The 12,626-nt window shown below is 55.3% G+C and overlaps 2 protein-coding genes across 5 annotated transcripts; one reads left to right on the top strand and one right to left on the bottom strand.

Annotated features, from left to right (window-relative positions):
* Positions 1-2,081: 2,081 nt before the first annotated feature.
* Positions 2,082-5,620, top strand: KLHL10 (kelch like family member 10). 3 transcript variants are annotated; one of them, XM_038163077.1, is made up of 4 exons: positions 2,082-3,152; positions 3,246-3,863; positions 4,339-4,488; positions 5,003-5,620. In XM_038163077.1, exons 1-4 carry the CDS (start codon positions 2,556-2,558, stop codon positions 5,372-5,374), a joined length of 1,737 nt encoding a protein of 578 aa, XP_038019005.1. In that variant the 5' UTR covers positions 2,082-2,555; the 3' UTR covers positions 5,375-5,620. The 3 variants fall into 3 exon arrangements, with proteins under 3 accessions (XP_038019005.1, XP_038019003.1, XP_038019006.1); XM_038163075.1 differs by having other exon boundaries at positions 2,082-3,863; XM_038163078.1 differs by lacking the exon at positions 4,339-4,488 and having other exon boundaries at positions 2,082-3,863.
* Positions 5,621-5,802: 182 nt separating this feature from the next.
* On the bottom strand, positions 5,803-12,016 carry KLHL11 (kelch like family member 11). 2 transcript variants are annotated; one of them, XR_005259799.1, is made up of 4 exons: positions 11,473-12,016; positions 8,046-11,269; positions 7,774-7,812; positions 5,803-7,272 (listed from the first exon to the last, which is right to left on the bottom strand). XR_005259799.1 is itself a non-coding variant. In XM_038163074.1 (2 exons), exons 1-2 carry the CDS (start codon positions 11,973-11,975, stop codon positions 9,673-9,675), a joined length of 2,100 nt encoding a protein of 699 aa, XP_038019002.1. In that variant the 5' UTR covers positions 11,976-12,016; the 3' UTR covers positions 7,906-9,672. The 2 variants fall into 2 exon arrangements, 1 of the variants encoding a protein (XP_038019002.1); XM_038163074.1 differs by lacking the exons at positions 5,803-7,272; positions 7,774-7,812 and having other exon boundaries at positions 7,906-11,269.
* Positions 12,017-12,626: the final 610 nt, after the last annotated feature.

The raw sequence follows: 12,626 nt of genomic DNA, 5'->3' as shown, positions 1-12,626 counted from the left end.
TTATCGGCACCGAAGAGCGGCTTCGTGCCGCCTGGGCGGAGCAGGGGTCCGGGGACTGGCGCACAGCTCACGTTTCACAACCCAAAAGGTCCGTCCGGAGGGAGCCACCGGCCCCGTCCTCCCTCTCCTGGGGGGCTTCGCCTCCTCCTGCCGCAGGCGCTTCCCCGCGGGGCTGGCAGCAGCCGGGGGACGAGGAAGGGGCAGCTGAGCAAAGGACAGAGCAGGGGCGAGCCCCGCGGGGCCGGTACCTGCAGCTTGGCCACCCCTTGCTCCCGGAGGGACCGGATGATCTCCCGCACACGCTCGGGCTGCCGGATCCGGACCGTGGCTTTCTCCAGCTCGGGCACCTGCAGGCAGAGACCCCGCTCGGTGCCGCCCCGAGCCCCCCAGCTCCGGGGGCACCGAGACCCTCCGGGCCCCTCCAGCTCCGGGGGCACCGAGACCCTGCGGGCCCCCCAGCTCCGGGGGCACCGAGACCCTCCGGGCCCCCCAGCTCCGGGGCACCGAGACCCTCCGGGCCCCCCAGCTCCGGGGGCACCGAGACCCTCCGGGCCCCCCCAGCTCCGGGGACACCGAGACCCTCCGGGCCCCCCAGCTCCGGGGACACCGAGACCCTCCGGGCCCCTCTGTGCCCCGGTGCTGGCGGCGCTCCCGGCCGCAGCCCCGCTCTCACCATCTCCCCGATCCGCTCCGCTCGCTCCGGCCGCGCAGCCGCGGGGCGGGACCGGAACGGGGCCGCGGGGACCGGAACGGGGCCGCGGGGACCGGAACGGGGCCGCGGGACCGGGCGGGGCTCCGGGAGCGTTCGGTGGTTGCTGCGGCCGGAGAATGGGAGAATCCTCTTCCCGTGCTCCGCCCCGCGCCCGCTCCCACCGGCGGTTGTGTTTCCCCCGCGACGAGCCGGGAAGGCGAGATATGTTACAAAAAATAAAAATAAAAAAAAAAAAAAAAAAGGAAAAGTCGCCGGCCGTGCCCGCGAGGCTCCCGGCACTGAACCCGGCAGCGCTGAGTCACAGAGCGCTCCCCACAGAGGGGAGAAACCCTCAAAGAACCATCCCCCAGCATTGCCAAGGCCTCCGCTAACCCATGTCCCTAAGTGCCACATCCACAAGATTTTTGAACCCCTCCAGGGATGAGGATCTACCACTAGTGCCCTCGGCAGCCTGTAACATTGGGTGTTACAACGTCCTGTTATAAGGCGGCATTAAGAACATAAAAAGCTCTAATTCCTTGGGATTGGGTTTGTTTTCAGCCAGAGTATTCCACAACACACAAGATGAGCCAAGAGTTTGGATTTTAATGCCAGGGCTAAACAGGCCACTCAGGAAAAAAAAATCCCCAGCATTTCCAATATGCAACCTAAACCTCCCCTGGCACAACGTCAGTGACAAAGCAGCAGGGACAGCGTGTGCGACAGCACTGACACGAGCTGGACTGTACCTCAGCTTCCTCCTGGGCCAGGTGGCACAAGACGCTTCATCGGGAGTTCATGCCCACATCTGGAGGCAGTGAAATGTTACTGAAGGGCTGCCAGGGGATCGAGCACATGGCTGGTTCTGCTCCGTCAAGGCAGTGCAGGTCCAGGGGCCAGCAAAACCCGGGGCTGTGGGGAAGCAAGGGCTGGGGGCAACCACAGAATGCTGGGCCTGGGTCACCCCTGCATCTGTGATGTCATTATGGGGCACAACCCAGAACCAGCAAGGGGGTTCAGTGCTGGATGTTTGGGGACAACACCAGAGTGCTCCACACACCTCAGCAAGGTCCACTGCCTCTGGCTCCAACGTGCGGGATAGCTTGGCACCTACCAAATATTCACCCTCCACCATGGAGAGGAAGATGAGCGATAGGAGTTGCAGCATCTCCAATGAACTCCGCCTGGAAGGGAGATTCTGTGATGTGATCATCAGTGTAGATGGGGTGGAATTCAAGGCTCACAAGCTCATCCTCTCTTGCTGCAGTATCTACTTCAGGTCAGTCCTTGAAACACAAGGGGAGGGGGACAAACAGTATGCCCTGATTGAGGTCACCCCACCTCAGCACTTCTCCAGGACTCCCACCTGCCCTGAACCTCTCACCAAGTGATTTCCCATACTCCTCACACCTCCCTGAACACCAGGACTAATCCATGGACCAGTGGCTCTTGGCAGTGGTGTCGGAGGAGCCCCAGACACAGGGCAGGGCTGGAGCCTGGCCAGCCTGGCTCAGCTGCCATGGGGCAGCTTTGCCTTCCCACACCCTGTGACTCCCTGGGGTTCAAGACCAAGTGTTGGTGCTGCACCTGGGGTATGAATGGACTGAGAGCAGCCCTGGGGAGAAGGACTTGGGGTGCTGGTGGGTGAGAGGCTGAAATGCCCTGGCTGTGTGCACTGGTTCCCAGAAGACCCCCATTGTCCTGGGCTCATCCCCACAGCGTGGGCAGCAGGCAGTGGGGGGGATTCTGCCCCTCTGCTCCTCTCAGGTGAAACCCCCTGCCCTGCTGCCTCCAGCTCTGGTATGCTCCAAGGCTGTGTCTCCTTTTTTAAACAACCAGCAAGTAAAACATTAATCCATAAACCATGGGGCCTCCCAGAATGGCCCCTACCAGCGCCAAAACTGGTGCCCTGGGGGCAGGGGGAGCACAGGGCATACAGGGGCAGGGTTTAACACAGCTACACCATGTTTTCAGGACTCTGTTTACCAACTGGGACAGCGCAGACAAGATGGTCTATCAAATCCCTGGCATTTCAGCTGAAATGATGGGTCTCATCATCAACTACGCCTACACCGGGACAGTACCGATCACCGAGGACAACGTCGAGAGTTTGCTGGCTGCAGCAGATCAGTTCAATGTCATGGGCATCGTCAGCCTGTGCTGTGAGTTCCTCAGTTCCAGGCTGTGCTTTGAGAATTGCATTGGCATTTGCAGACTCACTGACTATTACCACTGCCCCGACCTGCGCGCAGCTGCCTGCGTGTACATCCTGCATCACTTCGAGGAGGTGTCCCAGGTGTCCGAGGAGTTCCTAGACCTCTCTGCCGAGGAGCTGGCACACATCATCGAGAAGGATGAGCTGAACGTGCGGCGAGAAGAAGCCGTGTTTGAGGCTGTGCTGAGGTGGATCGCTCATGACCCGCAGAACAGGAGGCAGCACATCGCCTGCTTGCTCAGCAAGGTGGGTGCAGCGCAGCTTTGGAGCTGTCCCCAAAGGCTACCGAGGGGGAAGCCATCAGTATCAGTACTCCAACCTCCTCCTTGCCTGTTTCAGGTTCGACTGGCACTCCTACAATCCGACTACTTCATGAACAACGTCAAAGCTCACGAGTACGTGAAAGACAATGCCAACTGCAAAGATCTCATCATCAGCGCCCTGTCCGAAATCTACGACCTGAACTCCTACGGCCAGAGTTCCTCAGTCAACGCCAACCCCCTCACCCGGCCGCGCCTGCCCTACGCCATCCTCTTTGCCATCGGCGGCTGGAGCGGCGGCGGCGCCACCAGCGCCATCGAGACCTACGACGGCCGCACTGACAAGTGGCTGAACATCCCCTGGGAGCAGGAGAGCCCTGTTGCCTATCACGGCTCAGCTTATTTGAAAGGCCACGTCTATGTTATCGGTGGATTCGACGGCACGGATTATTTCAACATCGTCAAACGGTTTGATCCGCTCCAGAAGACGTGGCAGCAGGTCGCGCCCATGCACTCACGGCGCTGCTACGTCAGCGTCACCGTCGTGGACAACTTCATCTATGCCATGGGAGGGTTTGATGGGTACATGAGGCTCAACACAGCAGAGCGGTATGACCCAGACACCAACCAGTGGACCCTGATCACCCCCATGCACGAGCAGAGGAGCGACGCCAGTGCAACCACGCTGAACGGAAAGGTAAACTAAGCCCAGCTAAGAGTAGTTGGGGTTGCAGCAGGAAGAAAGTTCACATAAACCTTCACTAAATTCGTAACACTTAAATTCATAACAATTCATGACATAAATTTATAACAATTCATGAAACCCTGGAGCTGCAGATATAAAGCAGCCTGCCTGGTGTGGCAGAGAGGCGACCAGGAATACAAAAACTCTTCCAGAGCTGCTGCTGACCTGGTGCCCAACAGCCCTTTTCCTGGCCATAGGTGCAATACCAGGCCTGTCTGCTTCATGCAGCTTGGAAAATCAAGAGCAGAAATCTTGCTGGCATCAACTTTTTGCACTGCTGCTACTTTGAACCCAGGATGACAAGAACATTCCCACTCTAAAACAAAACACCCCAAAAATCCTGCCACACCAATAATTTTCTCTTCAACATTTCCTCACCAAGGGTCTAACCACCCCATTCGCACTTCTGCACCTCTCCTGTCCCCAGGTGTACATCTGTGGTGGGTTTGATGGTGATCAGTGCCTCAGCTCAGCTGAAGTGTTCAACCCCACCACAAACCAGTGGTCCCTGATCGCCCCAATGAGCAGCAGGAGAAGCGGAGTTGGGGTGATGGCGTATGGGAACCAGGTGTACGCGGTAAGGGCCAACACCACCCAGCCCTGCAGTCCTCTGGGGGGCTGCAGCTCCCAGACCTCCAGGGTGGCCATGTGTTTAGGTGAGGTTTAGGGAAGTCAGAGCCAGAAGGGTTGATGCACTTCCTGAGAATGTTATCAGCCATCACACGCTTTTGAGTATGAAAAGGGTGTTTGGCAATGTTTAAGCAGCTGCAGCAAAGAATGAAATTTCTGCCACTGCCAACGGCATCAGCAGCACAGAGCAGGGGCTTGGGCCTGCTCATCCATTGTTTATCCTCTCCATGGACTGCATCCAGCCTCTGGAGAAATGTCAAAATTGACAGTTGCATAAAGAGCTTTGGAAAGCTCCTCGGAGAGCAGGCAGCAATAAGCAAGAGCCGTGTTCAGAGATCTCAGGCTCTTGGCCGTGCTCAGGCTGCAGCCAGGGAGGCAGCAGCAGTTCCCATCCCTCTGCGCATGCCAGGACCTGCCTGAGGAAAGGCCCCTTTCAAGCTCTGTCCCTTTGGCATTCACAGGTCGGAGGGTTTGACGGGAACAGCCGGCTGCAGAGCGTGGAAGCGTACAACCCTATCGCCAACGCCTGGCACGCCGTGCCCTCCATGCTAAACCCACGCAGCAACTTCGGCATTGAGGTGATGGACGGCCTGCTGTTCGTGGTCGGGGGCTTCAACGGGTTCAGCACCACCGTTGCCACCGAGTGCTACGAGGAGGACACCAACGAGTGGTACGACGCCCACAGCATGGGCATCACCCGCAGCGCCGTCAGCTGCTGCGTGGTGCCAGGACTCTCCAATGTCATGGAATACATCGCCAGGCAACACTACTACCAGCACAGCTCCTCCATGGACATCTTGTTCACCAGCTCGACTCGGAGCTCGCCGTTGTAAATAGTTCCCCTTAGCTAGGAGTGTTGTGATCAGCCATCACTGGATGCTTGTGTAAATAGTTCTGCGTATCTAATAAAGTCTTCTGAGCATCCCATCACTGGATGCCTGTGTAAACAGTTCTCTTCTGAGCATCCCATCACTGGATGCCTGTGTAAACAGTTCTCTTCTGAGCATCCCATCACTGGATGCCTGTGTAAACAGTTCTCTTCTGAGCATCCCATCACTGGATGCCTGTGTAAATAGTTCTCTTTAGGTAATAAAGTCCCCATGGCAGCAAGGGAGAATGTTCTCTTGTTCTAAACTAGGAATAATTGTAACAGGCTAAAAGGATCATTAGGAGTTCAAATTTTCACTCAACAGCACTACCCAATGTATCAGCCACACCCCTATACATTAACTTAAAAAAATCAGAAGCACAACAGAATGCTAGAGAAATAAAAGGTTTATTTTCATTAATTCACCTCTTACAATAAACTTTAGTACAGTGTATTTAAGGTCAAGAACAGGACAGCAGGATCTGTTTCAAAGGGCCTGTGACACACACAACTTTACCACACAGGTAAGGACAGGAGTGCTGCTCCCCAGGAAACTGCTGTCCCTCTGTTAATGTGCCAGGAGAGCAGAGCTGCTGCCACCCACAGTGACATGGACCCACGAGGAGACTCTGATTATTAATGGTCATCAATCATCTCGTTAGTTCCACACTCTACATTCATATTAGTAACAGGGTTAGATCCTCAAGAGCACCTGTTTCATCAGATTCCACCCAGGAGCGTCAAATGGGAGATGGCTTGTACCCCAGCCTAAGGTGGACTGAGCTGAAAATAAATCCAAGCCACAGACCACTTTCTCTACACTTGCTTTTCAAAGCCCATTGGATGTTATATCCTGTTACAAGGCTGTAAAAGGAATAACATAAAAAGTTCTAATTCCTTGGGACTGGGTCTGTTTTCAGCCACCAGAGTATTCCACAACACACAAGATGAGCCAAGAGTTTGAATTTTAATATTTACTGTAATGGAGAAAAATGTCATTGCAATACAAAGCAGAACGCTGGGTAGAGTTGTTCACAGCACATGTGACATTGGGCTGTTTGCTTCATCTCTGGAATGACTCCCACTGTGTGCAAGGGAGTCATTAAAAACAACCCCTGGCAACTAATGGAGTATCCGGGTAGTTATAAAATTTTATGTACACATCTGGCCCCTGGGAGGTACTAAAGTGACCACCAGCACCTGGCAAGTGCCACTGGTACTTTGAGCAGAAAGCCAGGACATGACACGTGTGTTTGGTGGCAGGAATCAGGACAGGTGTAGAGGTGTGATTGTCCTAAGGAGGAGGAAAACTCCCCCCAATGTCCTTTTCCCTCAGTGAGGCAGCAGTCAGCCTTCTCACCCTTACTGAACACACACTGGGATCCTGCTGACAGCTGACCAGCCTCCAGAAACGCCCGGGAGGAATTCCCAGGCTTCTGTTTATGGGATCATTTGATAAACACCCAGCAAGCTATGGTGGTCAAGGGCACAAGGAAATTGTTATGGATTCACAGGCTTGTGGGCTAAACTGCAGCCAGAGCCATGAACGCAATTCTCCCAACACCTCATGTGATGCAGTGGACTATCTGACCTGTCGGTCACAAACCTTATCAGTGCCACTGGTCCCTCAAGGCTAAAAAACCCCAACTGCTTAAAAATACCCCAGAACTGGCAGAGCAAACATTGAGAGCAGCCTGTGCTGCTGCCAGGCCCCACCCCAGCACAGGGAGGAACAGCACTGCCCACACAGCATGCAGCTGGCACACACGGGTTACCTGTCCAGGGATGGGGCAGGGCTCACACTGGCTCTCAGGAGAGTGCTTTGAGTAAATGCCACAGCTTGTCCATCAGCCCAAAGTCCTCCTGGGAAGTGCAATATCAATTTTGCTTAGAAAAAGCAAGACTGCAAGGTTTGTTCTTGCCTCTTTGTGGCACAGAGTCATGCAATAAATATTCAGCTCCTACTCCAACAGAAAGAACCAACTCGGTGTTTCTCCCTACAGATTGTCTGTATTTGATGATAAACTACAAGAGAGCTTGGAGAGAGCTGTGGTGGTGACCCACCACTCTCCAACTGCCTGTTTAACCCTGCCAGCTGGTTCAGCAGGGTGGAGGACAGCAACTCCTTTCAGTTGCTTTGGTGTAAAGGCTGGGAAAGCATCTTAAAATCAGCTCCCACAAATTGCTGTCACATTGATGGATTCAGCACCAGAGGCATTTGCACTTTATCACAAACTGCTGCAGGAGCAGCAATTCTGCCCCTACTCCAGCCAGACCTGCAAGACTCCACGGATCAACCCCCAGCTTACAAGCCTGCAGCAGCTGTTTGGGAGCAGCCACCTGCAAACATCACCTTAAACTCACCTATTTCCTCTTGCATGAAGCCAGTAGCATAGACTTCACCTGCCCCAACAACCAAACAGGCAAAGAAAATAAAACATGGTTACCACAGAGGAGTAAACCAAGACAAACTGTTCAGAATTTCAAGTTTGGTAGTTTTTTTTTTTTTAACTAAGGCTGGAGAGACTCTCACAAACAGCTGTTGATATCAAAGTGGCCCACGAACCACAGAGTGGAGCATTAAGGGACGTACACATCAGAGAAACCTTTACACACTAAGTGGTGGAAAGACTTACCCCAAGTTTCAGATATGATCTGGGCTGCCTGTTGAACTGGAAAAGGAGAATGAGCAGCTCAGGAAGAAAAACAATTAAGACCAAAACAAACCCCAAATTGGTTAAAAGTTCTTTGTAAAGAACTCACCCACACAGCAAAACCACCAGCAAATCAGCAATGAACCAAGAACAGTAACAGATTTTCCACTAAGGTTTGTCTACAGAAATTTTGTAATACCCAGGTTACTCCTCCCATTCCCTTCCCTAAGATCCTGAGTTAAGACTGCATGGAAAGACCTGGAACATTCAAAAGAAGGGAAGGATGGGGAGAAAAGGAGGTAGGAAGTATGCACTGAAACTGTTGGTAAATGAAAGGGTTCTGGAGCTTCTTGGGCTGGGGAGAAGGAGTGTTCAGTGGGACAGAGAGGCAGGGATACTCCAAAGGGACTATCCCACATTTTGGAAGTGCAGCAGGAAGCATCCAGAGCCAACCAGGGCACTTACGTGTACGGCCACCTCAAAATGCCAAAAGATGTTTAAATGAGCTTAAATCTCAGCCCACAGCACGTGGGGAAGCTCAGATAGATACCTGGAGACTCTGGAAGGCCAGCTCTCCCCCCTGCAGGAGCACTCGTGCCAGCCCGGTGCAGAGCTGCAGCACAGCTGCTGGGAGTCCCCTGGGAGGGCAAAGGCTTCTGATTGTCAGAGACAGGCTGGGAACAGCAGGGGCTCTTTCATCACTTTTCACTAGAATTAAAACGTGCAACATTTTGAGAAAAGACCTACAAGTAGCTCAGGTTTCACTATATTCCCATGAAATTATCCCATTCTCACTGATCCACTCTGACAGAACTGAACAACCAGTGTGGGTGGGTGGCTCATTGCCTGGTGTCACTCCTTTGCTCAGGCTGTTGACCCAAGTTAAGTTTGAGTCACAGACAGACTCAAACCTGCAAATACACCTGAAAAAAAAATCCACTGCCTTAAGCTCTCTTTTAGCAAGTGTCTTGTGTCCAACCAATCATCCACCTATAAACAAACACTGCAGCCTCTCTACAACACACAAATACAAAATATTTAATACACATAGAAACATCCTGAAATAATTTCATAAAGAAAGATTGTGCTTTTGTTTCATACAGAACTATTGCACTTGCCTCCAGCTTGGGAAAGCCAAGTACATCAACACCAATCCTGTGAAGTTTAGTCACTGAGGAGAGAATCAAAGGAATGTCAAGAGATAAGTGCAAATGAAACAGGTGCTTTCAAGCACACACAAATGTAACCACTAAATTATTAAGAGAGAGATCTTTGATTTTCCAAGTAGAACTGTCAGAGACTAACTCTACAGAAATCCTTGGAACCAAAGATCTGAGGAAAGAAGTAACAGGCTTAATGCTCCCAGAGACATTTCACAGCCCAATACAGGCTACAGCTTTTCCCTGGGCATCATTAAGGAATACTGTTGGATTCACGGAGTGTCTCAATTCCCACCCACCCTCAACTTCTGAGCTTCTGAATTTTCAGTACACGACAGATGCTGGTTTTATGCATCAAATCAAATCCACACCCTCATGTCTTATAAAGACACATCAAGCCTAACAAATGGGTTTATTTCCTAGGCTCATCAGGAGTGATACTGCAGACACTAGCACTCGATCTGGGAGCGCGGCATCCTCCGTAAGCTCAGCGAGTATCGGTGTATCTCCTGCATCTGCCTCTCCTGCATTTGCCTTATTCTATCTTTTTGCCACATGAGATTCTGTGGCATGGGGTACCTCTGCGTTCCCTGCAGGCACCTGAAGGGGATTCTCACGTGGCAGGCAGTGGCTCTGCAGCGGGGCTGTGGCATCGGGGGCAGGAGCATCCAGCGCTTCCGCTCGGCGCAGTAGCGATAGGCCTCCTTCCTGTACTGCTTGTCGATGTCGTCGCTGTTCTTCCACCCCCCAATGATGAACACGTCATCTTTGTAGTAACAAATAGCTGCTCCTTCAATGCTCAGGACCTCGGGGGGCAAGGATTCCAGGATTTCATCCGAGGCCCTGCTGGAGATCTTGCCCTTGGCCTCCTCGTTGTCTATGGGGTAGCTCTTGGGGCAGCACGATGCCGTGTGGTAGAAGTTGGTGCTGGCAACAGACATCTGGAAAGAGCAGTAGTTGTCGATGAGGGGCAGGGACTCCACGTCCTGCCACTGCCTGGTTTCAGCATCGTATCTGATAATAACAGCCCTCAGCCCGTCCTCGCTGTCGCTGTCGACCGGGGTGCGGGCGGCCACGTACACGTAGCGGTCCTCCACGGAGACAGCCTTGACATCCCGCAGGATCTTTGGTGCCGACTCCAGGTTCAGCCATTTGTCCTGCTCAGGATTATAAATGGCCACATCTTTAAAGCCTGGACTGAAATTACCATGTCCACCGATACTGTACAAGTTGCCTTTCACTTCAGTAAGGCCAAAGGAATGTTTCCTGGTGATTAGGTTTGAAACCTGCTCCCAGATATTTCTGTTCGGATTGTACCTTTCCACAGTCTTGGCAAAGCCCGGTTCCATGGAGCCAGCCACGTACACGTAGGACTCTGTCACGGCCACGGCATGCCCGTCCAGGTGGTTGTGGATGTGAGGCAGGTTGACCCACCTGTCCTCGTCGATGAAGTAGCCCACGCACTCGCTCAGGTAGTCGCCGCCCTCGGACACGCCGCCGATGACCATGATGACGTCCATGTTCTGGCCGAAGCGCGGCAGCAGCGCGGCGGGACAGGCGGAGTGCTGCAGGTTCCCAGACTGCAGGTTCTCAGAGCGCAGGGCGTGGCTCTCCACGGCCTCGGACACCAGCTTCACACAGGCCTCGCTGCTCAACACCAGCCGCTCGGATTTCACGTGGCGGGTCAGGTACGTGGGTTTCATCTGAGATAATCTTAGCAGCTTAAAGAGATCTTCAAAGTACCTCTCTCTTTCCTCAGGATTTTTCTGAACCCACTTCAAAACAGTCTCAAAGAGGATTTCTTCAGAGTCCACTGTGATCTCCGAGTCTGAGAGCCAGTCCCGGACAAGGTGAAATGGCAAAGTGTAGAACTCCTCATCTTGGATGACTTTGTGGAAGTTTCTCCTGATCATGTCCTGAGCTTTGAGGGCCAGCTGATTCAGGGAATACATATGGGCCAAGCTGTGAACCGCCACACAGTTGGAGAGGTTCAGCTTCTTCTTCAGAAACTCTCCACAGAAGTCCTTTAACCGGGTCAGCAGAAACCTGCAGGGCAAACAAGGGAGTTATACATCCCTGGAGGTGTTCCAGGCCAGGCTGGATGGGGCTTGGAGCAACCTGGGATAGTGGAACGTGTCCCTGCCCATGGCAGGGGATGGAACGAGATGAACTTCTAAGGTCCCTTCCAACCCAAACCCGTCTGTGATCCCCTGATGCTGTGGCCCGGTCCCCGCCAGGGCCGCACTTACCTGTCCGCCATCTCCAGCACCTCATGGACGTTGCCGGGGCTCACACGGATGGTGCCGGTGTACATGAAACCGATAACGGCCTCCACCGTGTCGGGGTCGGGGCCGCCCTCCGAGCTCCACTTCTGCAGCTCCACGCGACCCGAGCGCGACTCCGCGAACCCCCCCGAGAGCAGCGGCGAGAAGTACTCGGTGGCGGCGGCCAGGACGGACCGGTGCGCCCGGTACTCGCGGGCCATGCCCGCGCCGCCGAAAGCCAGCGTGATGTCGCAGTAGAGGCCGTGGCGGCGCTGCTCGTTCTGCCGCCAGGCAAGGTCGGAGCAGTGCGCCGGACACCCGAACTCCTCCGCCTCAGCCTCCCCGTCCGCCGCGCTGCCGCGTGGGGCCCCGCGCTCCGCCTCGGCGGCCGGCGGGCCGGGCCCGGGGCCGGGGCCGGGGCTGGGAGCGGCGCTGGGACCGGGCTGAGGCTGCGGACAGGCCGCAGCCGCCGCCATCTTGTCCGACATGGCGGGCGGGGCGCGGCGCTGCCCCCTGGCGGAGAGAGCGCGCCGCTGCAGGGCAAGGGCGGCGGCGCCGTGAGGGGAGCGGCGGCCCCCAGCGCCCGGGACCCGCCGAGACCCCGCGGCCCCTCGGCCCGGCGCCCCACGAAAGCCCGCCTCCCCTTAACTCGGGGCCTCCATGCATCCCCATCCCCTCAGCCCGGGAGCCCCCGGGACACCGCATCCCCTCAGCCCGGACCCCTCGGGACTTTCCCGTAGCCCCCGTCCCCTCAGGCCGGGAGCCCCCGGTTCTCCACTCCCTCAGCCCGGAGCCTCCGGGAGCCCCCCCGGTTCTCCATCCCCTCAGCCCGGACCCCTCGGGCCTCCCCGGATCTCCATCCCCTTAGCCCGGACCCCCCGGTTCTCCATCCCCTCAGCCCGGAGCCCCCGGGAGCCCGCGTTCACTCACCCAGGACCCCTCAGGACTTTCTCGTATCCCCCGTCCCCTCAGGCCGCGACCCCCGCTTCTCCATCCCCTCAGCCCGGAGCCCCCGGGAGCCCTCCGGTTCTCCATCCCCTCAGCCCGGAGCCCCCGGGAGCCCACATCCCCCCAGCGCCCCGGCGTGGGGAGCTGGTGCCTCGGGTGCCACAGACCCTTTCCAGGCCCTTTCCACCCGC

The sequence above is a fragment of the Motacilla alba genome, chromosome 27 (assembly GCF_015832195.1).
Source record: "Motacilla alba alba isolate MOTALB_02 chromosome 27, Motacilla_alba_V1.0_pri, whole genome shotgun sequence".
NCBI lineage: Eukaryota > Metazoa > Chordata > Aves > Passeriformes > Motacillidae > Motacilla > Motacilla alba.
This window is presented reverse-complemented; position numbering and strand designations above follow the sequence as displayed.

Bases quoted from the DNA above. Each gene is read 5' to 3' on its own strand.
- KLHL11 (XM_038163074.1), bottom strand. From the start codon at position 11,975: ATGTCGGACAAGATGGCGGCGGCTGCGGCCTGTCCGCAGCCTCAGCCC. The intron at 11,270-11,472 runs GTAAGTGCGGCC...TTTGCCCTGCAG, and splicing joins GTGCTGGAGATGGCGGACAG to GTTTCTGCTGACCCGGTTAA.
- KLHL10 (XM_038163075.1), top strand. From the start codon at position 2,556: ATGGGGCCTCCCAGAATGGCCCCTACCAGCGCCAAAACTGGTGCCCTG. The intron at 3,864-4,338 runs GTAAACTAAGCC...TCCTGTCCCCAG, and splicing joins CAACCACGCTGAACGGAAAG to GTGTACATCTGTGGTGGGTT. The intron at 4,489-5,002 runs GTAAGGGCCAAC...TGGCATTCACAG, and splicing joins ATGGGAACCAGGTGTACGCG to GTCGGAGGGTTTGACGGGAA.